Genomic DNA, 26027 nt, shown 5'->3' with positions numbered 1-26027 from the left:
CGTTATTGGATATTTATTCGCCGAGGACTGCGCTACACCGACTCACGGGTAAATAGATGCATTGGCCGGAATACAAATGAAGGGAACTGAATAGATGGATAGACAGAGAGAGGCAGGCAGGCAGGCAGATAGGCAAAGGGAAGGTAGGGTACGGTAGCTGGGAAGGGATAAGGTAGATGAAAGCAACTAACAGGCAGGTATCAGATAGGTTTGTTGATGCAGATTTCCCCGTGGGTTTGTGGAATGCTGATTGTGTGCGTATGGTAGGGATTGTGTAAGGCAATGTATGTTAGGAAAAGCTTATGATGTTAGTCAAGTTATGGGTTGGAATATTGGTAGCTAAGTAAAGGTAAGGTTAGTAATATGAAAAAGAGTGTAAAGAATATGTTGATAAATTAGAAGTTAATGATGCTAGTTAAGATATGGGATGGAATATAGGTAAGTATGGAAGTAACCAAGTAAAGGTAAGGTTAGTTACAAGAAGTTGGTGTGTAGGGAATGTATGATAGGAAAAGTCTGTGCTAGTTAAGACATACGATGAAATATAGGTAAGTATGGAAGTAACTAATTATTTATAGGAGAGTTAGTATCCAAGGGGTCTATAGAGAAATTAGCACAAAGAAGGTAATAGTACTAAGAAATGTAAGAAATATAGGCATCTATAAAACCAATTAACTGAAACACAGGTAACCCAATGCACAGTTCAATACAGGTAAGTTGATTCGTACAAGTCACAGGTATTTATCAAGTGGACGACGAATATATAGATCAATTACGAGGCTGTTGATGGGTGTGAGAATTGTTAATTAAAGCCAGACAGGTAGATAATAACAGATGGGAGGGGAATGTGCAAACTCAGGTGAGGTGACAGATACAAGGCACTGGCAGGTATCGTGTATGTAACTGTAATAACTGCCTGTGTAACTATAAGTATTGGGTGACGAATGAATGCAGAAGACTGAGTCTGCATGTATATTGACTGATTAACAGGTAAGTAATTGGATTCATGGATACAGGTGCCTCTGTAATTGAAAGCCATTCCCTGGACTGTCAAAGCTTGGGGTGAGTGTGCGAGTGAGGGAATGAGGAACACAGTGGCGAATCCGGGAATGCGAGGCGGGGTGAGGCACAGAAAAGGTTGGTCAAACTAAAACTAGAATATGGTCCACGTAGAGAGGAACGAGGGGAAGAAAGGGGACAGGAAATGAGAGATAGATAGATAGATAGACTTGTACATATCGCCTTTTAGACAGGTTTTAGTCTGTAAGAGAGAGAGAGAGAGAGAGAGAGAGAGAGAGAGAGAGAGAGAGAGAGAGAGAGAGAGAGAGAGAGAGAGAGAGAGAGATTACTCCCACCACCATTACTCTCCCTCCTAACCTTCCCTCCACTTCTCCTCCCTCCAGGTCGTTCAGGAGTACGAGAGGGCCGTCATCTTCCGCCTCGGTCGTCTCCTAAAGGGCGGCGCAAAAGGCCCGGGTATCTTCTTCGTCGTCCCTTGCATCGACTCCTACAGGAAGGTCGATCTTCGAACTGTCTCCTTCGACGTCCCGCCGCAAGAGGTAAAGTCCTCGATCCCTCATCCTCTTTTAAAATCCTCCTAAGTTCAGTTTCTTTTTAGCATCGATCTTATAAAACTTGATAACTGAAGAATTTTAAATGTAATAAAAGAAATCTATACATATTCGATGACTTTCCACTTTATACTTATCTATTTAATTTCGTTCCTCCTCTTTTTTTTTTATATACGTATCTCTCTTTCCCGGGATGTGTAGAGCGCGATTAGATTATTGAAGTCCGTAAAAGGTAATAAAAATGTTAATTTGATTATCAACACCAAAAGCATCCCGCGTCCCATCACCTGTTATTGCCGCACTGGATCTCACGCCTCGCACTTACTCGCCGCCTAATTCCTTCTTTTTTTTTTTCTTTTTTTTTTTTTTTCATGTGCTAGGCAGAAATGGTCTCTCTTTTATATTTGTAATTCTAGAAGGGTACTTTTTATTTATTTCACTCGCTGTTTGTTTACTTTTCAGTGAGATAGACAGTATTTATTTATTTTATTCATGTGGGGAGCCGATTTTTTTGTTCTTTTTTTTTTTATATATAACTAATTCTAGACGGGTACTTTTCCATCGTTATCTATTTAGTTTTTTTTGTCAGATAGTCTTTTTTTTGCGCTAAAGTCCTCTTCTATTATGCGTTAGTTGGAAATGGTCTTTTTTTATACCTTTATTTATTTGTTTTTATTTCCCTGTTTTAGTGTTGTATTTATTTTTTTGTCACACTTTTTTTTCTTGTGTGTGCTCAATTCGTCCTCTTCTTAATGTGCTACGCGGAAATGGCTTCTTTTTTGTACTTTTGATTTTGTTTTCTTTTATTGCCTTAGTTTTTCCTCGTTGTTTGTTTACCTTTTGTCAAAGGAACTGTTTTTTGTTTTTTTTATCCTGAATTTCTCCCTTTTTTTTTATGTGTTAGGTGGAAATTGTTTTTTTTTATGCTCTTATTTCATTTCATTTTTTTATAGGGTTGTTTACTTTTCCGTTAGTCAATGTTTTTCTTTTCTTTGTTGGGGGCGTCGAATTTCTTGTTTTTAATTGAAGATGTTGATGTTCTTTTTTCTCTCTTCGGTTTTGGTTCACTTCTTTGTTTGTTTTTTTATTTGTTTATATATTTATTTATTTATTTTATTTTTTTATCTTTTTTTATTATATATATATATATATATATATATATATATATATATATATATATATATATATATATATATATATATATATATATATATATATATATATATATATATATATATATTTTTTTTTTTTTTTTTTTTTTTTTTTTTTTTTTTTGCGTTTAATTGTAGATATGGTTTATTTTTATTCTTTTTTTTTCTTTTCTTTGTAGGTTCGTTTTGAATTTCCGTGTTTGTTTTGTTTCAGAGATGATAACTTTTCCCTGACCTTTGTTTTCTTTACAGGCTCCTTTTTTTTATTTATTTTTTTTTTTTCAGGATTGAGGATTTCAATAGGAAATTAATTTATTTTTCTCGCGTCAAAACTAGTAACATTTTTCCTCCGTTATTACCAGAAAGATTTTATTTATTTATTTCCTTCCGCAGAGACTTACTTTTGTGGTTTAAATATTCGAGTTGAAAGGTTCGAATCCCAATGATCGGATTTTGGGAAGATTCAATGCGTATTATAGACACAGTTTGTTTTTTTCCTCACTGATTAACCGATTCTACAATAATTTCCATATACATATTCTCACTCGGCGTGTTCACAAAGCAATTATAAAGGTTACGCACGCAATACTGACCTGGCATTTGCATTAAAAGTTATATGAGTGAGTAGAGAGAATGAGTTAATGTTTCGTAATGCGTGTTGGTATTGGGCAGCGCGAGGCTCAATGAGTGTCATGCAATATTACAGCCGTGGTGAGTTTGGTAAAGAAATGTTCAGTAACAGAGGGAAGTACGTAGATTACTGAGGCGAAAAGAGAAATGTTTTAACTCATTCATAATTTTTCTCATTTCTGGTCTGGGTATGTTCGAGTTTATATAAGAAGATAGATAGGTAGGTAAAAAGATAGATAGATAGATGGGTGGATAGGTAGATAGATTCATATATATATATATATATATATATATATATATATATATATATATATATATATATATATATATATATATATATATATATATATATATATATATATATATATATATATATATATATATATATATATATATATATATATATATATATATATATATATATATATATATATATATATATATATATATATATATATATATATATATATATATATATATATATATATATATATATATGATAATTAATATCTCGATAGATAAAGTGAGATGATAGTGACAGTACTACTACTAATGATAATAATAATAATAATAATAATAATAATAATAATAATAATAATAATAATAATAATAAACTCAGAACTCATAAAAAACAGTTGTATAGAATCTTTCAGGTGTAAATAAAAAATGCAATAAGAGAAGCGTTCAACAAAGCAATCAAACTAAACAAGAGAGCATAGCATTGCATATCAATGAACGGACGCGCAGTAATGACCAGTAAAAAGGAAAAGAAAAAAACAGACAGGTGTAGGTGAAACAGAAATAGGTGAATGCGCCATTAATTACACCTGACGTTTTAATTTACAAGTGAGAATATTTATGAGGCATTTAATGAAAGATCAAGACTTTTCAACGATACAAATTACAATTCTGATACTGAGAGAGAGAAAGAGGAAAGGAATAAAAAGAAGTGAACGAAATGTATTGGTACTAGTTTGGATTGGAATGGGCTAGTTTAATGTTCTGAGCAATAATTTGTGATATTTTGTAGCTAGAGGTCAAATTAATTATTGGGTATAGGTGAGTGTGAGGCGATGGGGAAACAGAACATGGGCAGCCGGGCAGAAGGTGATCACGGGTGGGTGCTAATTAGTTACGCAACCGTTTATATAATCGACATCCAATCACTTCTTTTTTATCTTTTAAATACTACATTATAGCCAACATTTTTCATTGTTGTTTTTATATATCTGTACGTATTTCTACACTCTTTTCATGCCTTTGACGCTCCAACAAGTTTTTTTTTTCATTTTTTTTTCTTATATGAATAAGCACATCCACACCTTTTTATCAGGACTTGTTAGGAGTTCTGCGGCAGTGTCTTGACTTATTCCTAGAGAGCGCTGGGCCAGATAATGCTGCCTCCAATAGTTTTCTTCAGTGAGTGTGTCTGGCTATAGGTGTAATATTCAGCCGCCTTCCATTAATAACCGAGTAGCTGTATAGGTGTTTATTTTTTTCCTTTAGCTATCTTCATTATATTAGATGATCGAACACACGAGGTTTTCTTCTTTTTCTTATCAGTATAAAGTTCATGTGATACTATATTATTTTGTCAAGATAAATCGGATTGAAGATGATACTAATATAAAGTTTGTGCGAGGATCTTCTCTTATTTTTTTCTTTCATGAATCGTATTGCACTAAGTTACAAGATGGCTTTCTATTACATTATTTAAATCTTGTCAAGATGAATTGCACTGAACCAAAAGTGATGCTGACATAAAATCTACGTCAGGGTTTTCCTCTATTTCTCGTCTGTTTACTTCTCCCATGAATCGCATTGCACCGAGTTAGATAGATTTTCTGTTACATCATTTAAGGCTTGTCAAGGTGAATCGCATTGGACGAAAAGTGATACTAATATAAAGTCCGTGCAAAGGTCTTTATTTATTTATTTATTTACTTATTTATCTATTTATTTATTTATTTATTTATTTATTTTCCTTCATAAATCGCAATGTATTGAGTAACCTGGATTTTCAACTATAATACCAAAAGTTGCAGCATTAGGCCCGTCACCCCTTCCTTCCTTGGCTTGGCAGGACCTTGGGGATTGTTCTTCCCCACCAGCTGTCACCAAGACCACTACAATAATAATGCTCCTCTTTGTTATGTCCCTCCTCCGTTAATACCGCTCACTAATTAATCCCTGTGCAATAAACAATCCTTTATTTTACTCCATTAATAATTAAATTAAAAAAAAGATAATAAATAACCAAATTTTGTTTTAAGAGTAATGTGTTAAGATTATTTTAAAGAAAAAAGCAAAACACACAAAAAAATCTTGCTGTTATTTAATGTCTAAGTGTAAGAAATGAAACTAACTTTTTGTTCTTTAAATTTCAGAACTACAATTCTCTTTTTTTTTTTTTATTTAAGTACAGAGTCTACTTCCCCTCGTCTCTGTCGTGGCTATATTTTTCCCCCTTTAATCTTTCCCCCTCTGAACTCAAAAAAAAAAAAAAAAGATATATATATATATATATATATATATATATATATATATATATATATATATATATATATATATATATATATATATATATATATATATATATATATATATACACACACACATAATTGGTGTGTCCTTCCCTTTTTTTATTATACATGTAGAGAGAATATTTCCCCCCTGCCCTCGAGTCCTTTCCTGTTCTCTCATTTTTCCCCTCGTTATGATTCCCCTTTTCTGTGTATGTGATCGTCTTTCCGTTTCCTTACAAGCACGGTATGGCCTTTGTTCCTGATTTTGTTCCTTTAGGTTATGTACGTAAATTGCATCCTGATATTATATAGAAGCTAAAGGAAATGAGTCTTGACTGTCCCATTAATTTTCTTTTCTTTTTCTGTTTCCTCTAAAATAAAACTATAATTGTTTGAATAATGCCATGAAAGAGAGTACGATTGCGAGAGAGAGAGAGAGAGAGAGAGAGAGAGAGAGAGAGAGAGAGAGAGAGAGAGAGAGAGAGAGAGAGAGAGAGAGAATTAAAAGAAAGAAAGCATGGTTATTTTTCTGCATCATCAGGCATTTTTTTTTTCGTTTCTTGTTTTCCCTCAACGATTAAATCCCGAAAACTGTTGCCATTAAGCCTATAACAAAAAGAATGAAAATGAGAGAGAAAAAAGAAAAAGGAAAATGTTTAATCAGTACCTAACCCATTTCTAATTTCAGACTGGAGGGCATTTAAATCCATCCCAATTTCACCCTCCCCTTCCCCCTTCCCTCTTGTAGCTATGTATACCCATCCTCCCCGCCCCCCTTTACCCTCCCAAACCCTCCCTTTTTATATACATACATCCACTAGTATTCGTCTCTAAGATACCCGCACGTATTATCCACATGTACATAAACACGTACATATGTTTATATCCACGCCTGTGTTCACCGCGTTTCGGAATGACCTTAAAGGTTAATTTTTTGTAGGTTTGGATGAGAAGTTTCGTGTCTCATTTACTTAGTTTAGATCAAGCAAACATGCTTTCCTGTATTACGTATTTTCAAAAAAGTTATTTTCGTCACTTATTTTTCGTGGTACGAATATTAAATATATGAAAAAAGCAAAAGGGTCTAAGTAGTTGGAGGTACTGTAAGAGACTTGAGGTGAAGACAGGCGTGGACTAAGTATATATATATATATATATTTATAGTCTAGTCTAGCAGTGGGTCGTTTAGATGTAGTTTTGGTCATAAATCGAGTAACGCTCTACACTCACTTCCCTTGCATCTCGCATTCTTCCTCAACCTTATTCGCTGGTAATCTTACAAAACCTGACGATGAATAGATTACATGCCACATAGATGATTTAAGATTGAGGAGAAAATAAAATGAAGTGGAAGCGAGTGCTGTGCTAACTCAACTCTTGTCCAGGACTGTTTGGGAGTAGTGGGAGGGTGGGTCGGGGTGTCTGGCGTGCCCTCGACCGTGGGGAGCAATGCGAGGGGCGGTGTGGTGTGCGGGTGTGACTAGCGAGACCAGACAGACCTTTCTGCTTAACCATCAAGAGTCGGGGCATGAAAGAGGCTAGTATCGAACCCCGCCGCCTCAAAATAAGTGCAGTGTTTCACCAAGCAACTTTCACTAAGATGAAATTGACTAATACTAAAGAATACGTTGTGATTATTGATGAAATTGATATATAAAAGAAATATTAATAAATGTGATATACGAGGATTATTATTATATTTATTATTAAACTTGTTGACTTATAAAGAAGTTTTAATGATGGGTATTCATGGGATTTATTATTGTTATTGTTAATATTGTTATTGTTGTTACTGTTGGTGTTGTTGTTGGTGTTACTTTTTTGTTATTGTGATTATTGTTATTGTTTATATATCTATTTATTCATTTATTTCTAATTGGGTGTAGCTAGAGATACACCATAGTGTTAATACTCATGATAGTCTTCCTATTAATGACTGATTGTGTGACAACGCACAGACACACAGACAAGCAGACAGACAGACAGACAAAAAAAAAGAAAAAAGGACCCAAGAAAACCCTCAAACAGCTAACAACCAATCACAGAACGTTACTGGTAAAAAATGAGCCAATCAGAACGACCCGATGAAGACTTCCCCACCATTCACGACTCTCTTTGAGGACGAGTAGCCAATAGGAGACGAGGAGAAGTAATCAGCCCTGCTATTGGATGACCTGACTTGACATGACTTGATCCTTCCTCTCTCTAGACTATTGGACCCTTATGACTTAAATACTGCGTAAACTAGAAGAATCAGCAGATACTAAGGGGAATCAGGACACATTAAAAGCAATTAGAACCCATTAAAGACTAAAATAGCCCATTAAAAGCAATTAGAATCTATGAAAGACAACCAAAACTCATCAGAGAGAATCAGAACCCATTTAAGACAAACACGACTCATTAACAACAAACAGAATCTTTGAAGGACGAGTAGAACTCATTAAATAGAATCGAAATCCATTAAAGACAGTCTGAACCCATTACAGGCGATCAAAACCCATTAAGAAGGATCGAAATTCATTACTTTTAGGATCGTGTCTTGCGGTCTACCTAGTAACGCTAAAACAAAATAAATAGAATAACCGCAATGCTTTCAGTTCCGATCCTTTCTCATTATTTTTTTCTAATTCCCGCCGAACGCTCATTTTCCCGAGAATCGTATTGGTTCCTGCAACACGAACACGAGGCGAAAATTCCTGAAAGACTCTGTAAAGATTAACCTTCTCTCGGCCCACATTCTTGAGGAGGAGAAGGAGGAGGGAGAAGAAAAAGAAGAAGAAGAAGAAGAAGAAGAAGAAGAAGAAGAAGAAGAAGAAGAAGAAGAAGAAGAAGAAGAAGGAAAGTGGTGAAGGAGGACGAAATAGAGGGAAGAGAAGGTATAACAAGAGAAAATAGACAAGAAAGTGAGCGACTCTCTCTCTCTCTCTCTCTCTCTCTCTCTCTCTCTCTCTCTCTCTCTCTCTCTCTCTCTCTCTCTGGTTTTCCATTATTCTTGGTTGTAATTTATTGTTTATTGTCTCTTTTTATCCTTTATTAAATATTAAATTGCTTTCCTCCTCCTCCTCCTCCTCCTCCTCCTCCTCCTCCTCCTCCTCCTCCTCCTCCTCCTCCTCCTCCTCCATCTTTATTGGTATGAAATATTCTCCTTTGTAATTTCCAGTTTCATCCTTTTTTTCTAATTTATCTGACTTCGTTGCTCCGTCTAATTTATATTCCTTCCTTTCACTTATTTTCGTTGTTTCCTCTATTTTTCCTCCCTTGCTCTCTTTTTTTTCAGAAGTTATGATTAATCTTCAAAATTATCATACTCATTTTTCTTCTCTTGTCTCCCTTCCTGCCTTTGTTATTAATTCGTTCACCCAGTTTCCTTTTCCTTACTTTACTTTCTAATCAACATTTTTTAAACCTTTTTATGTAAAAAATATGTTTCATTTACCTCATCTTCTTTTTAATATATATATATACCTCCCAAAAATTCCTTAAAAATTTTACAACTTTACTTTTTGATTCCGCTTTGATTATGAATTTTCTTACCAAACTTAATCATTAGGTCACTTTTGATTCATTACTTTCATACCTCTACGTATTTCTTCAGCCCCAGAGTCCCTTACCTTGTTCATCTTATCATGTATACTAAGCACGCGGTCCCTCTACATTTCTCAGGACGATCAAGGTATACAAGACCTCACTCTTCTATTTATCTTGGGAATGAATCCGAAGCTGAAGTAGAGAAGCTATGATGATGTGTTGCGCCCTTAACGTTGTAATCAGAATCTTAACTAAGAGAGTTATGGCCCTTTGGCGCTATTACGTGGTAATGTTAGAAGGAGGATAAGGGGGAATAGAAGATGAGGAGAAGGTAGCGATGGTAGATAAGAAAGGAAGAGAAGGAGGAAGAATAGATTGAGGAAAACAAGAGAAAAATGATAGTATATAAGAAAAATAGTAATGAAAATAACTGAATAGAAGAAAGAAAAAAAGGAGGAGGACGAGAACGAGAGGGAGAAAAAATGGACAGAAGAAAATCGAATTAAAGCCACTAGATAAGATATAAAAACGGAAGAGTAAGAAAAAAAGTACGTTATCGGGAAGAACAACAGGAGGTAGATGTGGAAGAGAAAGAAGAGGAACAAGAGAGAGAGAGAGAGAGAGAGAGAGAATATAATATAATATGTAAGTGTGTGTGTGTGTGTGTGTGTGTGTGTGTTCCTGGACCTCATCGCCACCACTACCGCCATCTGCATACAAACATGACTGACGAGAACTGGGAAAGGGAACTAGCTGTGTCCTCCTCCTCCTCCTATCAATAAAGAAGTAAGGTCAAATCAAGGTTCAAGAGAGAGAGAGGGAGAGAGAGAAGAGAGAGAGAGAAAGCAAAGTCTCATTTTCACCCAGACACAGGTCATTCATCTGTTTCATTCGTGTGGTTCATTATCTCTGGTTCAATTCCTTCGGTTCACTCTTAAGACCTCGGTTCTCTCTCTCTCTCTCTCTCTCTCTCTCTCTCTCTCTCTCTCTCTCTCTCTCTCTCTATATATATATATATATATATATATATATATATATATATATATATATATATATATATATATATATATATATATATATATATATATATATATATATATATATATATATATATATATATATATATATATATATATATATATATATATATATATATATATATATATATATATATATATATATATATATATATATATATATATATATGCATTTCATTTCCTGGTTATTTGTAATGATTCGGTGCTTTATGAGGCTTCAGAGAGGAACGGGAAGATTAGGAGAAGGAGAAAGAAGAAGAGGAGGAAGAGGAGGAGGTGGTGGTGGTAATGGTGGTAGTGGTGGTGGACAGGAAAAAAAAAATGTGATGGCAGGTCAAGTGATGTCTAGGCAGAATCTTTATTACTTTTTGTTCTAGATGATGATGGTGATAGTGATTATGATGAAAATAATAATGTATGATGAGCCAGATACGAAATTCTGTCAAGAAATATTACATGATTATTGTTTTCGATACCTCTCTCTCTCTCTCTCTCTCTCTCTCTCTCTCTCTCTCTCTCTCTCTCTCTCTCTCTCTCTCTCTCTCTCTCTCTCTCTCTCTCTCTCTCTCTCTCTCCATTCAATTCTTCCTTCTTTTCTCTTTATTTACTGCCTCCATTCTTTCCTTCTCTTCTCTCCTTTCCATCTTCACCTTCACTTCTTTTCCTACTTCTTTTCCTTATCCTCCTTCCCTTTTCGTCATATTTTGCCTCCCTTCCTCTCCTTCCCCGTCTCCTTCACTCTTCTCCTACCTCTCCTTGTCCCCTCCCTTTATCATATATTGTCTTCTTCTGCCATCTTCTCTTCTTCATTCTTCCATCTCTCCTCCTTGTCCCCATCATCTTTTCATCATCTCTTCCCTCCTTATCCTGCTCTCTCTTCTTCACTCTTCTGCCTCTCCTCTTCCCTCTTCTATGATCGCGTCCTCCTCTTCACTCTCTTGCCTCTCCCCTTCCCTCTCCATCCCTCTCCTCATCTTCACTCTCCTGCCTCTCCTCTTCCCTCTTCTCTTCCCTGTCCGTGGCTTAGCGTCCTCCGTTATGATCTCATGAAGGCGCCTCTAATACATGCTGGCCGCCGCCTGCGTGCCTCAAGATGGCTCCGGATTATCATAGTGAGCCATAAAAGACCATTGAAAACGTGGACCTCGATACCAGAGAAAATGGGATGCGATTCGATACAAGCTTTCTCTTTTACCCTTTTTTGGCGGGTTTTATGTATACGTACACACATGCAGAGTGAGTTAGATAGGGAGAGAGAGAGAGAGAGAGAGAGAGAGAGAGAGAGAGAGAGAGAGAGACAGAGAGAGAGAGAGACAGAGAAAGAGAGAATCTTTTACAATGTCTTTCATGCCCAAAACTTTGCCCTTAAAATTATAAAGATTAAATAAAAAGAAATTCACAAGACAAGACATAAGACAAAGACTACAACAATAACAACAACAACAACAACAACAACACTACTACTACTACTACTACTACTACTACTACTACTACTACTACTACTACTACTACTACTACTGTTGTTGCTGCTGCTGCTTCTACTACTGGTACTACTACTACTACTACTACTACTACTACTATGGCCGATATGAAGAGACACCAGCACCTTTCACATTCACAGCTACTCGTACTACTTCTACTTCAACCACCACCACCACCACCATCACTACTACTACTACTACTACTACTACTACTACTACTACTACTACTACTACTAGTACTACTACTACTACTACTACTACTACTACTACCACTACTGCTGCTGCTGCTGCTACTACAAGAGCATTACTTTTATTTGACGACCGCCTTGTTGCCTTGACTGCCTTACTACTATTTTGTTCTGACCTGAGGCTCCGTGACCTGGCCTGACCTGGCTGACCGAACGGGTGGTAATGTTGCAGATTCTCTCCCGCGATCACGTCACTGTTGCTGTGGACGCTGTTGTTTACTACCGAGTCCACGATCCTGTTATGGCAGAGAACAATGTGGAAGATTACAGGTAGAAAAGCTAGGCACCGGCAGCCTCCCTCCCTTCCTCCATTCCTCCATCCCTCCGTTCCTCCATCATCCCCCACACCACCAGCCAAGTCATCGCCAGCCTTCTTACAGTGCTGTCTATCTTTTAGTCCCTCTGTCCGTCCAGATTTTTTTCTCGCTCACGCAGTTGTTTGTCTTCATTCCTCATTATGGGATAAGACGAGCAAGCCTATAATTTTTTTTTTCTTCTTTTTCTACTTGTTTTCTCCGTCTTCTTCTTGGCCGCCCCTCCCTCCCCGTCCCATTCCGCCCCTCCGTCCCTGTTACCTCGTACCCTCCTGCCTCTCTCTCCGCCATCCACACACAGCCGCCGCCACCTTCTCGTGTTAGCCAAGCGGTCCTGTTCCAGCGCTGCTCCACAGGGATAGGTTACTCCTAGAAACATTGGTAGACCTGACAAGGAAAGCAAAAGGTGAAAGAGGGTCGGTTGGACAGACGTACTCTTTGACAGAACAAAATAAACTTGAACCAAAACCCAACATCGAGCCTATCACGCTTCAGGGACCTATTGGCTAAACTTGAGAGGCTGGTAAATCGGATAAAGCTATCTTTTTCTTTTTTTTATTTTCTGTTTATCCAACGGCCGACTCCACCCCAGCCCCGTCAGCCCAACAGTCCACCAGCCACCGGGCGACGCGGTTACCTTTGGACCTTTGGGCTCGACTCCTGCTGATGGCTACTCCTTCTTTTATACATATCATTTTTAGATACTATTTTTAAGTTCGTATACTACATATCCATTTTCCTGTTTCTTTAATTGATGGTTTCCTGAGTAAATGACAACGACGTGTTACCGTGTTACTGTGCCGCCGTGTCCTTATCTGTACCTCGTCGTCTCGTCTGGCACTGGCTAGGAGGCGCGCCCTTCGTCAGCCGCCCACACAGGGTCGCCTCCCCAGGGGCAGACCAGACCCGTGCCCAGTAACACCCACGAGCAATATGTTGTCATTTTCTTGCTTGGCCAAGTGTAGTGCAGCACTTCCTGCTCTGCTGTTGCTGCTGCTGCTGCTACTGCTCCTGCTGCTGCTGATGTTGCTGCTGCTGCTGCTGTTATTAATGGTGGTGGTGGTAGTGGCGGTAACACGGCTTCCGTCCCTACTGTAGATTTCGCTGTAGTCGATGTTCTGGCATGTTCTTTACTGAAATTATTCTCTCAACAGCTCCTTTCCTGCTCCTTCCCTCTCTTCCTCCCTCTCTCTCTCTCTCTCTCCATCCTGTCTCTCTCCCTCTCCCTTTCCCTCCAGTCGGGCTGAAGGGCGTTCTCGTTTACCTGTTATAGTCTTTTTTGTGTAATTCTCTCTCTCTCTCTCTCTCTCTCTCTCTCTCTCTCTCTCTCTCTCTCTCTCTCTCTCTCTCTCTCTCTCTCTCTCTCTCTCTCTCTCTCTCTCTCTCTCTCTCTCTCTCTCACTGCTTCCCATCACTTTTTTTTATTTTTGCTATTTTGTTTGTACATAACATAAATTACTTTCTCCACCATCTTTGTAAAACTGAACATAACCAACAGCTTCTTTTACGTGGCTTTTGTTGTTGTGGTTGTGGTTGTTGTTGCTGTATATTGTTTGTGTGTTGTTGTTGCTTCCGTTGTTGCTTCACTGTTGTTGTCTTGTGTGCTGCCTCTGCTTCTGCTGTCCCTTGCAGCTGCCTGTCTGCATGTCTGCCTGCCTGCCTTCCCTGCTTGCTCCCCTGTACGTTCGTTAGCTGTTGCTGTTTCTGCTGCTGTCTGCTGTCATTTGCCTTATAAAACATACATCGAGACTTTTTTTATTTATTCTTCCTTCGTCTGTCTCGGTTCCCCCTTCCCCCTGACGATGAAACACGATTTCTCCGCGAGCTCTGTGGGGGGTCTTGTTTATTTTGCCTTTTTATTTTTGTCCTTGTCTTCGTGTGTTTATTTCATTCTCTCTCTCTCTCTCTCTCTCTCTCTCTCTCTCTCTCTCTCTCTCTCTCTCTCTCTCTCTCTCTCTCTCTCTCTCTCTCTCTCTCTCTCTCTCTTCGTCTGACTCAAATATCTCGTCTTTTTCTTCTGTGTAACATGTTCATACACGTGTCATTTTCCTTCCTCGAGGCAAGTGATTCTCTCTCTCTCTCTCTCTCTCTCTCTCTCTCTCTCTCTCTCTCTCTCTCTCTCTCTCTCTCTCTCTCTCTCTCTCTCTCTCTCTGTATGTTTGTTGATCTGTCTATATACTTCTCTGTTTTGTCTTTTGTGTGTGTGTGTGTGTGTGTGTGTGTGTGTGTGTGTGTGTGTGTGTGTGTGTGTGTGTGTGTGTGTGTGTGTATCTGTTTATGTGTGTGTCTACGCGTCTCTCTCTCTCTCTCTCTCTCTCTCTCTCTCTCTCTCTCTCTCTCTCTCTCTCTCTCTCTCTCTCTCTCTCTCTCTCTCTCTCTCTCTCTCTCTCTCTCTCTCTCTCTCTACATTCTTGATGCCCTTCTATCCTTTGTCCTTACGTCGTTCCTCCTCCCCCCTCCTCCTCCTCCTCCTCCTCCTCCTCCTCCTCCTCCTCCTCCTCCTCCTCCTCCTCCTCCTCCTCACGGGTACTCCTCCGCAGGTTTTCTCTTCTTCCTCTCCACACTCTCTCCTCACCCACTTGCTTTTCAGATACTGTCTCGAGACTCTGTGACTGTGTCGGTGGATGCTGTTGTTTACTACAGAGTGTCGGATCCTATAATGGCAGAGACTAACGTAGAGGATTACAGGTACACGGCAACTTGGCAGAGCCGCTTTCACTATGGCACCGCCGCTTTTACTTACTGCATCATCCGTGGTTGCCATTGTTGCACTAGTGTGATCTTTTTGGATTTGAGAGGATGACTTGATGAGAACTAACTCACTACGTTCAGTTCACGCAGGATCTCATACTGACTTTACTTACTTATATATATATTTATATATAGACCCTGCTTTATGATTTTTTGTCATTATTATTATTATTATGATTATTGCTCTTGTTATCATTACTGTGGGTCATCAGATTCTGGTAACCTGTCCCAGTGCTCTCATCATATTTCTGCCCCCCGTCTCCTTCAACCTCCTTGCGTTCCCCACCTTTGTTTGTGTGTTTATTTTTTGCACCCTGGATATTAGTTTATCCTTCGGTTTATCATTTTGTATATATATACATATGTATATATATATATACTTTTTTTTTCTGTCCATGAAGTGGATTTGCCTCCTGTGCAAGCCTCTTGGCCCAACTCTCGATCCAGTCAGTCAGTCCCCCTGTCAGTGCTGATGCCGAACCTGCCAGTACTTACTGTTCATCTCATTGTCACAACAACAAATATTATTTGTCTTCATCCCGAGAGCAAGAAGTAGCCATCACTGCCATGATGCCTCGCATCCTGTATCGAAGAGAGTCATCACGGGGGAAATAAAAGCAACCAATTAGAATCTAGATCTTTGGCTGTTCTTAATTTCCATTGGTGGCTGAGGTTGTGCTGTACCTAAGGCCTGCTCCTCACGTAGTAGTGGCTGCGACTGCATGCTACTGTTGCTGTTTATTACCTCAGGTGTTTGCAGAGGCCCAGGACACCTGTCTCTCCGTTGAAAAATGTAAGTCATGTCGGAATGTAGTTAGAATACAAAAAAGACATTATATATATATATATATATATATATATATATATATATATATATATATATATATATATATATATATATATATATATATATATATATATATATATATATATATATATATATATATATATATATATATATATAGCAACTACAAACAATTAACAGCACTTGAGTACCCCAGAAAAGTCAACACAGACAGAATATACACAGTTTATGTAAACTTACACATGTTTCTCTTTTATTTGATATTACGTAGGGCTCGCAGTGTGCACAGGCTGGCAGGCACACATCCAAACACTTCCTGCATTGGCGCACGTTAGGGAGAAAATGTATGTACCTTTATACTTTGCGTCATGCACAGAAAGGGACTAAAGTTAGATTTTATGTAAAGATTAATAAATTATAAAAAAGGTTAGTTACGCACACACGCACACATGCACGCACGCACCCACGCGCGCACGCACGCACACACACACACACACACACACACACACACACACACACACACACACACACACACACACACACACACACACACACACACACACACACACACACGGGAGGGTGGGAGGCAAGAAATCAGGCATAGGTAGAAAGAGAGAGAAAAAAAAGTTTCACAGAGAGAAAGGAAAAAGTGAGGCAAGAAGAGGCAGGTCACAAGAGATGAGTGCCTGTGACCCTTTACCAAGACACCGGTGTGGAGGAGCACGAGGGAGAAGAGAGAGGGAGAGAGAGAGGAAGAGGGGGCGTTTGGTGGTGGTGATGGTGGTGGTGATGAACACAGGTAGGCGCCACAACTTGTTCAGGCCAAGTTACTGTTGCTGGCCAGAGTTGGACAGTGAATAATAGCAGGAGTTGGGCAGCAAGTTAATTATTGCGCAGCGCTGGGAAGGGATGGTTGTGGGGAGGGGGGTGCGCTGGAGTAATGGGAGGGAAAGGGGGGGAGACAGGAAAGGGAAAAGGTAATGGTAGGTCGGAAGGGGAAGGCAGAGAGAAGGACTGAGGAAAGCAGGGGGATGTTATATCATTGTATGCTTATGATGATTCCTTTCAAGTGCGTAGTGTAACCAGGACCGCCAGGACGTGTCTGTTATTCACTCGTCTGCCTTGTTTTCATCGGCAAGTACGCGGTATATTCAGATTCACCGGGGAGGAAAGTGCGTGAGTGTGACGCTGTGTCTTTATATTCTACCGGCAGTTACTTGTGGCGGCTCATTACTGTGTTTTTTTTTTTTTTTTATTTCTTCAGCGTCACCGGAATTCTGTTCACGTCACCTGGGGCTTTGGTTTCGCTGCGCTGTCATTAGTTTGTGTTCTCCGTTTGTTATCTTACTTTCTTGTGAGGTTAGTGAGTAAAGAGACACTTCTTTGATATGCAATACTACCAGAAATGCTTTCTTACTGTACCGTCACACTCTTGGGACGTTTCTTCACTCTGGCATCGCAAAACACAGCAAGACACATCATCCAACAAACACACACACACACACACACACACACACACACACACACACACACACACACACACACACACACACACACACACACACACACACACACACACACACACACACACACACACACACGCAGACCTGTACACATTGTCTGCCTTCTATTATTGACTCAGCGGCGGCCTCTGTACAGGAATAACCACGCTTTGATCATAAGGATGCCACGTGGAGACATTTTCGTAACGTCTGCACAAAGGAACACAACAGAGACCAGGAGCGAACGTCACTTCCCCTTCACGTTAACAAAGGGAGTCTCAAACCTGTTTTTCTTTCACGTACACACAAAACATAACAAGAAATATATGCTCAAAAGTGCCACGGATGTTTGTTTATGTATATATTCTTTTCCTCAAACTTCACTGAGGCAGCGGGAGAAGGAGAGGACAGCGTAGGAGGAAAGAGACGTTAGGATGGAGAGATGATGCATGGTTGCTCAGAGAAAGAACAGGTTCCAGTGTTCTTTTTGTACAATCAGAATAACGTTAGGTCAGTTTAAATTCAGATCCAGTTATAAAATCCTTTTAGTCGAATCAGAACTCATTAAAACGTTCATCCAAATTATTATAGGTGAAGTAAGACATGATTTATATCCCCTTGTTTTCTATTGCATAACTGTGACTTATTTCATTTTTGTATCACGTTTTGCTTTTTTTTTCTGATATTTCTAATGGAATTACAATTACGATCAGTTGTCGAGTAACACGCATTCACTTCAACTGTGCTTGGAATTTTCCCTCAATATTAAACCTCCTGATCTGCTGAGAATTTAACAATGAATGGTCAGGCTTTGTAAGGAGATCGTCGAGATTGTCAGCAGGCTAGAGTACTATTGTGAGAAAACGCAAGGCACAGTGAAAGGGAGTGCATAATGTCACGTAACTCCTGACTGCCTCCGTGCCTTGCTGGAGTGACTGGCGAAGCGACCGGCGCGAGGTAGTAGTCGAGGTGCGCCAAACTTTACACGACTCTACTGAAATACATCCCAGGTTCCTGTCACCTTGTGGAGCTTCCTCTCTGCCGGCGATGTGTGGAGACTTACTTTGTGGTTTTCAGGGAAGTTTTGCTCTCCTTTGCTGGCGGAACGAAGGACTAGAAATAGGGAACTGTAAGCCTTTGTGACTACCTTTGTGATTTTTGTTTCTTACTTTTTTTTCTCTTCGTTTTCTTTCGCGCGCTGTGGCGTCTTAAGCTTGGCCGCCACAGCAACCACAGTACAGCCACCTGCCCGCAACGGTGACCTCGGGAAACTGGCATTCGTCTTTTTGTTCAATGGCATGTTGATCTGATTTATTTTTATTATTTTATTTTCCATCTGCAGAACGTGAAAATACTCCGTCAGATTTCTTTCTTTTCACTTTTTTTTGGGGGGGAATTTTCGTAATGTGTATCATTTTCCCCATTTGTGTTTGTGTGTGTAGGATAGTCCTCCAATCTCCCTCCTCATCTCTCCCTCTTTCATTCCTTCTTACCTTTCTTCCTTCCTTCCTTCATTCATTCCTTCCTTCTCATCCTGTCTCTTTCATTCCCTGTTCCTCTGTAAGTCGAAATATTATATCATCCCCCGATCTTCCCTTCCTTCCCTTTCTAGCTCCTTCACTTCTTCCTTCCCTGTCTCCCTGCCTCCCTCCCTTTCTCCCGCAGTCCTTTCCTCCCTCGACTGAAACTCTTGACAATTCGGACCGATAGAAAAAAAAATAATAATATACATATATATATATATATATATATATATATATATATATATATATATATATATATATATATATATATATATATATATATATATATATATATATATATAATATATATATATATATATATATATATATATATATATATATATATATATATATATATATATATATATATATATAAGTGAAATACATGAAATGTGTGTATGTTTATAATTCTTGTTTAGGGTTTGGCATTTATACCTTATTTGCTCTCGTCATGTTTATTGTTTTCCTTTGTTTGCCGTTTTACTTTATCATTTTTTCTTTCATCTTATTTCCAAATCCACGAAAAGCTGGTGCGTGTGTGTTTTCATTATATATATATATATATATATATATATATATATATATATATATATATATATATATATATATATATATATATATATATATATACTTTTTTCTTTCTCTTCTATGTTTTCAGATATAATGATTTTAGTCAGTGTTATTGTTGTTGCTATTGATGTTGATGTTTATATAACAACCTTACTTATTCCTTTCTCCTTTTTTTTTCTTCTTTTTTTTTACCGTTTCAGTTCATCAGCATTCCATAGACTGTCGTGTGTGTGTTTTTTTTTTTTTTTATTAATTTATTTCTTGTCTGATTTATTTACCTGAGTTCTCCACCCTGAATCTTCTTCCTCTTTCTCTTATTATCTCTTCCACGGCAACGACTAGAAGAAGAAATGAAGAGGAAGACCCTCTCCTCTCTCTCTCTCTCTCTCTCTCTCTCTCTCTCTCTCTCTCTCTCTCTCTCTCTCTCTCTCTCTCTCTCTCTCTCTCTCTCTCTCTCTCAGTTATTCTAATCCACACATTTCTCCTTCGTCTTCTGAGGCGTGAAGGCCACCGCAAGTCTGAACCTGTTTTGTGTCCACCCTAAACAACTTTTTTTTTTTTTTAAATCACTAAAGGTCTTATCCTAAATGTTTTTAATGTAGCTGTAACAATCCATGAAAAACTAAATTCCTGCTGGCTTGTGGTCCCATTTTAACGAAGGAAGTACTAGTAAGTTTGCATCCACAGTAAGGCCCAGTGGAAGTAGTTTTGGTAGACCTTTTTTTCCCCTTCCCCATTCCTTTTTTTGGGTCAGGCAGCGCGGTGGCCCTCCTCGCTACTGAAGAAGAGTGAAGACTAAAAACTAATTGTAATGGGAAACAACACCACCCTGTCGGTCCCGCCGCGCGACGCCCCGAGCACTGTCATTGAAGCTTTGAGTTCATAAGTGATAATAATGATGGTCACACGCTTCAAGAATTAATCGTAACTGTTATTCATCACCAAAATTTAATATATAAACTTGATTCCGTCTCCCCAGTGAGTTATCTGAGACACATCCTAACAGTACTAGACAGTACAACGAGACAACTTAGTAATTTACGTCTTCCTGATTCACTGTCATATTGGCCATTTCATGTCTCCTTTTTTATATGATTTGGTTCCCGCGCGTCTTTAGTTACGAGTCTTGCGATGTTTTCTTCATCTGTGGAGCGTGAGTGAGTGAGGGACGGATGAGTGCTTGCAGGGTTGCAGGAAGTGGGCTTCCCGCATCTAGGAGCAGCTCAACACATGGAAGTCTTGGCCAGGAGAGCTGAATGTTAGTGGTGATGGTGATGGTGGTGGTGGTGGTGGTGGTCGAGACGGTGTGGTGGTGGTAGTGGTGGTGGTGGTGGTAGTGGCAGCAGTGTATCAATCCCAGCCCTTTAGCCCGTAAATAATTTTGTGTTGTCGCTGCTCGGGGCGGAATGTCGACGTTGTTACACACACACACACACACACACACACACACACACACACACACACACACACACACACACACACACACACACACACACACACACACACACACACACACACACACACTCGTGCCTCCCTCTATAGGCCCGCCCGACGCAGCTCGTGTCCTCTCCCTGCTGGAGGACCACGGCGCGGCGCCTCAGGGATTGAGTCAGTGAGAGTCGCTGTGGGAAGCCGAGGACTGAGACGGTGGTGTTGTTTGTGTTTTCTAGGTGTTATCCAAGGACTCAGTAACGGTGTCCGTGGATGCAGTGGTGTACTACCGAGTGTCCAACCCTATGGCTGCCGTGTGTAACATCTCCGATTTCAGGTATTAACTCATTAATATCTACCTGTACCTTTCCTTCGCCCATCACCTGACTCCGGGACTCTCTCTCCCTGTCCTCGCGGCGCCGCGTCGGGATCTCCTCTGGGTCAGCGGCGTCTCGCCCTTCCCCGCAGACCGCGTGGCTCTCTCGCAGCTTTAAGCTGTGGCTTCCTCCCTGCGTTCCTTTTCTTTTTTTCCTCTCATGTGTGACTGGAAGGGTTGCGATCATCCTGGTGGCTCAGCCTCACCCAAGTGGCCCTCAGCTACTAGCGAGGCAAAATATGAATGTGATATAAGTGCACTTCACCAGCAACTCTTTGCTCACCAGACTCTCAGCTTGCAGACTTCCTGTCTAATGACGCTCGTGTCACACTCGCAGCACAAACCAAGGAGCAAGACAAGCACGGACTGTCACAGTTTGGCAGACGTCTCTTGCCCGACGGCGAGGTACTCGCTCCGCCCCTATCGGCTGTCACTGTCGGTCACGATCTTGTCGTCACCACAATTTCAAGTGTGTCGTCAGTATCGAGAGGAGTTTCCTCTGCTGTCATGCCAGACCATGGACGCAAAGCACGACGGGGCATGACACTGCTAACAAGGACTCCTGGCCGGACGTGCCAAGCGTCCCCCTCAGCGGACAGCAAGGGATCGCCGCCACGGCCGCCTGACCCAGCGGAGGCCCGGCCTGCGCCCCACTTCAGTCACTCAGCAACACGGGCCGGGACTCACACTCTTCCTAGCTGTATCCCCTCAACATGACTCACTCCTGTCTGCCCTCCCGCTCACTCCCCATCCTCGGGACCCACACAACACATCACACTCCCCGACGTGTCGCGGCGCTGGTCAGTGGTCAACCACGCTCGCCCGAGGACCCCTTTCTTCTCTCCTTGAGGATGCCCCCCTTCAGAGCAGTGTGTGTGTGTGTGTGTGTGTGTGTGTGTGTGTGTGTGGTGTGAGCGCGTGTGCGCATCCTTGCGCACACGCATGTATGTTTGCCATGAACATGAGCAACCAGGGTTGAGTCATGTGTACACATCCATCTCAGTGTTGACAACGGTGTATTTCCGTCCCCACGACTCCTCGCTCCCCAGATGACACAAGAGGCCACAGCTCTTCGCTCATTGCGAAGCCAAACAGTCATGTGCGTCACGTCACTGATCTGGCCAAGTGGAGTGTGCGACCCAATACACCGGAATTACTCGTGCATATATATGTACTCCAATACATATTTATGCACCACTAGTTTTAACTAAATATATGTACCCATGTTCCTTGTTATTCTTTTGTTTGGTTTCTTTTCTTTTCTTTTTGGCTTTTTCTCTGGTAGTAGTTTCCCACCGCTAGACACTCGTAGATTCCTTGTCTGCTATTAATCGTCTTTTTCAGTTCTGAAATGTCTGTAGGCAACGTCGTCGCTATTATTTAGTAGTTAGAGCTTCCTTTTGCACTGAGCTAGTGAAGAGAACGTGCCGGATGTCTTGTGAACGCACTCGACTCTCCTTTCCCTCCCTCTCCTCCCTCTCCCTCCTCCTCCTCTCACACCCTCCCAACACGGTAGACGAAAATTGCCTCTCTAGATCCGTGTAGAGTATCTCAGAGGACCAGCTTGTGTCCGTCTCTGTCCGCCACTGTTACTTACGCTCGTCTCTCCTTCCCTGTTTTATGGCTAACAGTACTACAACCCGCCTGCCCACCACACGTCTCACAGTCAGTACTCTGCATCGCCACACATACACACACACACACACACACACACACACACACACACACACACACACACACACACACACACACACACACACACACACACACACACACACACACACACACACACACACACACACACACACACACACACATACGTGATACTGTTGTGTAGTGCTGGAACCTTCCCGGCTCTGGCTTGACTTCATTCTTACGAGAAAAGAAAATGTTCCAACCCTAAGTGTCGCATTCTCTCTGCCTCCTTGTCTCCATTGCTGACATACATTTGCTCTCACACCACACACACTTCCACTGTTGCCCTTACACATGTTGATTCTTACAAGTTTACATACATATATGTCACTCACATGAACATACACATATTTGTACTATGTATGTATACATTCATAGAAGAGTAATTATTCTGCATATGCAATATTTATCTTTCATGATCTCCTCTCTATCTCTGAACCCGTGAGTCTCCCAGTTTCTAGAAAGCCCTTAGGCGTGGCAGTGCCGGACGCTTGCTCAGGTAGTGGCCGCTACAAGCAACACCTGCGTAAGTAGGCTTTTGTTAAGCTCTTTTATCTTCCATCATGTGACAGGGTTGCGGGATATGCCGCGTGTCCCGCCTCAGCCCCGTGCCGCACCGCCCAGCTCCGCGCCTCGCGTCATGTTGCCACCTTAGTCATTATTAACCGTAACGCCCCCACCCCTTAATCAGTGTATTAGAATGGGAGGGCAGGAATGCCAAGAGAAGGCAAGACAATGGAATGAAATGGAGAGACGAGATAAGAGAATTATCTGAAATGCAGGAACAGAAGAGATGTGAGTGCTCAGGTTTGCAGTGCTGCCGTGTTGAGTGTTGGATGTGGTGGTGTAACCCTCGCCTGGGAAGTGGATAAAATCATGTCAGTGACCAATTATGATTCGTGGGAGGGGAAAAATATAGGCAAGGAAAAGGATCTCTACTGGAAAAGGAATATCCAGAAAGAAATGGATTGCTGTTTGGTGTTTGAGGACAGCCATTGTGTCACGACGCTACACGCCTCCACCGCGGCGCTGAGCAGCACAAGGTATTTGTTCCCTCGCGTATTCACTGATTTCCTTCTGTTGCTTTGGCTTTTCTCTTCCTTGTTTCTATCTTTTGATTACGGTAATGACCTGCAGGTCTCGCGGGGCCAAGAATAAAAAGCGTTTTTCAACCAATCTATTGTAGCTTTAATGACGGGCCTCCTTTGCTCTACACGGCATCTTCACTTCAGGCCCTAACCGGAGGCCAGGCGGGGCTCTGCTCGGGGCTCTAGAGGCTGGGATTTTACGCACAATAGAACTCTCTCTCTCTCTCTCTCTCTCTCTCTCTCTCTCTCTCTCTCTCTCTCTCTCTCTCTCTCTCTCTCTCTTAGTAGTAGGTTTAGGTTGGTTTTCTCCCTTCGCGTTCACGTGGAGAGGGTTCATGGGTATACTCAGGTTCCCCGGGTGGGAGGAGGAACAGGATAGCAGCTCCTCCAGGTTATCAGGCCAGTTTGTTACAAGCGCAGTTTATAGCAATGTTTTTTTTTTATTCTGGGCGTTGAAGGTGGTCATGAATTTGTCGGTTACTCACTGGGAACGTATTTTAAAACAAATTGCTCTTGACTGAAAGAAGATCCAATATCTTTTGAGTTAAACTTCTTGCAGCTTATTTCCTGATGCTCGAATTTCATCAGTAGGGGCGCTTCTGTTTTGTGGTAGGCATCAAGAAACGCTATGCTGATTAGTCATTTCACTGTGCTACACTATATTTTGTGTTCTGAAGGCAGCTGTTGGCATCAGACAGCACCAATGTTTCACTCTAATGTGCATTGCCCAAGTCCGACGCGTTTACTGCCGAGTAGAGTAATGCTAGGGACTGCTGCACAAGCTGTGTCGGGGAAATCACGTTGCCAAGCACAGTGGAGGCAGTGGGCGGTCATTCACTCCTGATTATCCGACAGTGATTTGGCCTGCGTCAGCGAAGTATTTTTTTTCAGATGATTTGCATCCATTCCACCACCCATCACTAAGGCATTTCTTGCCACACCACCAGATGCTCAAAATTATTATTGCGTAGGATTCTTTATGGCACAGTATAGCAGGGTATTTATCTTATGAATGAGTCACGGCTAGGCATGGCTCCTTGGGGTCACTTACTGGCTAAGATCACTCTGTCTGGCTCCTGTGAAGCTGAAGCTGCGGCCGCCGGCCCTCGCCAGGACAAGGCTGAGAGTCGTCAGCCTGAGCCACCTCCGACCCTTCGTCGCACCTTGTGGCAGAACAGCCGCCTCCCGCCTTGTTCACTTCTGACCCACTACACAACCTCTCATGCGCGTCCTCCTTGCCGGCCTGTTCAGTGCCACATCTTGCGACGTAGTGCCTCGGGTGGCGGGGCTGACGGCGAGCGTGTGGCGAGATCAGGGACTTGAAGCCTCGGGCACCGGTTCAATTAGAGTCAAGAGACAGCAGGATGAGCACATCCTCTCAGAAGAGATCACATTTAAGCCTTGAAACTAATTGAATTGTTTCCTACGGCTCTGAGTTACTAATCGCGCCGCACGAGCTATGAGGTGAGTGGTGTGTAGATACGAGATTCAGTGTGTTGTGTTTTTCTCTGGTTGTCATTATGATTTTCTTTATTTATGCTCATCAAACCCTGGCTGCTACATGTTGGTCACACCATCTGCTAAGTCTCCCGAAGAAGCGGGGTCGAGGCCTCCGCTGCATGTGTGTGTGCGTGTGTGTGTGTGTTTGTTCCCCCGACAGACTGAGGGGTGTTGCCCGGAGGCGGGGCGCAAGGTAGACTGGTGACGGAAGGCTTTTGTAAGTGGTACATCTCCTCTTGTTGTTGTTGCTGCCATTCTGTCTTCCACCCAATTGCCTTGGTATCTTCACCTCCTTGTA

General features: G+C 41.1%; 1 protein-coding gene across 11 annotated transcripts in view; it reads left to right on the top strand.

The window, feature by feature from the left end:
- LOC135106454 (mechanosensory protein 2-like) overlaps positions 1-26027 on the top strand; it is a 142986-nt gene that overhangs the window by 100449 nt on the left and 16510 nt on the right. For 5 of the 11 annotated variants that reach the window (XM_064015471.1, XM_064015473.1, XM_064015472.1 and 2 more), the window contains exons 3-4: positions 1404-1559; positions 21310-21407. In XM_064015471.1, coding sequence (XP_063871541.1) covers positions 1404-1559; positions 21310-21407 — 254 coding nt within the window. Of the gene's footprint in view, positions 1-1403; positions 1560-12346; positions 12445-15078; positions 15177-21309; positions 21408-26027 lie in introns of all 11 variants that reach the window. The other 6 variants (XM_064015475.1, XM_064015474.1, XM_064015468.1 and 3 more) reach the window with 2 other exon arrangements.

The sequence above is a fragment of the Scylla paramamosain genome, chromosome 13 (genome assembly GCF_035594125.1).
Source record: "Scylla paramamosain isolate STU-SP2022 chromosome 13, ASM3559412v1, whole genome shotgun sequence".
Classification (NCBI taxonomy): Eukaryota; Metazoa; Arthropoda; class Malacostraca; order Decapoda; family Portunidae; genus Scylla; species Scylla paramamosain.
This window is presented reverse-complemented; position numbering and strand designations above follow the sequence as displayed.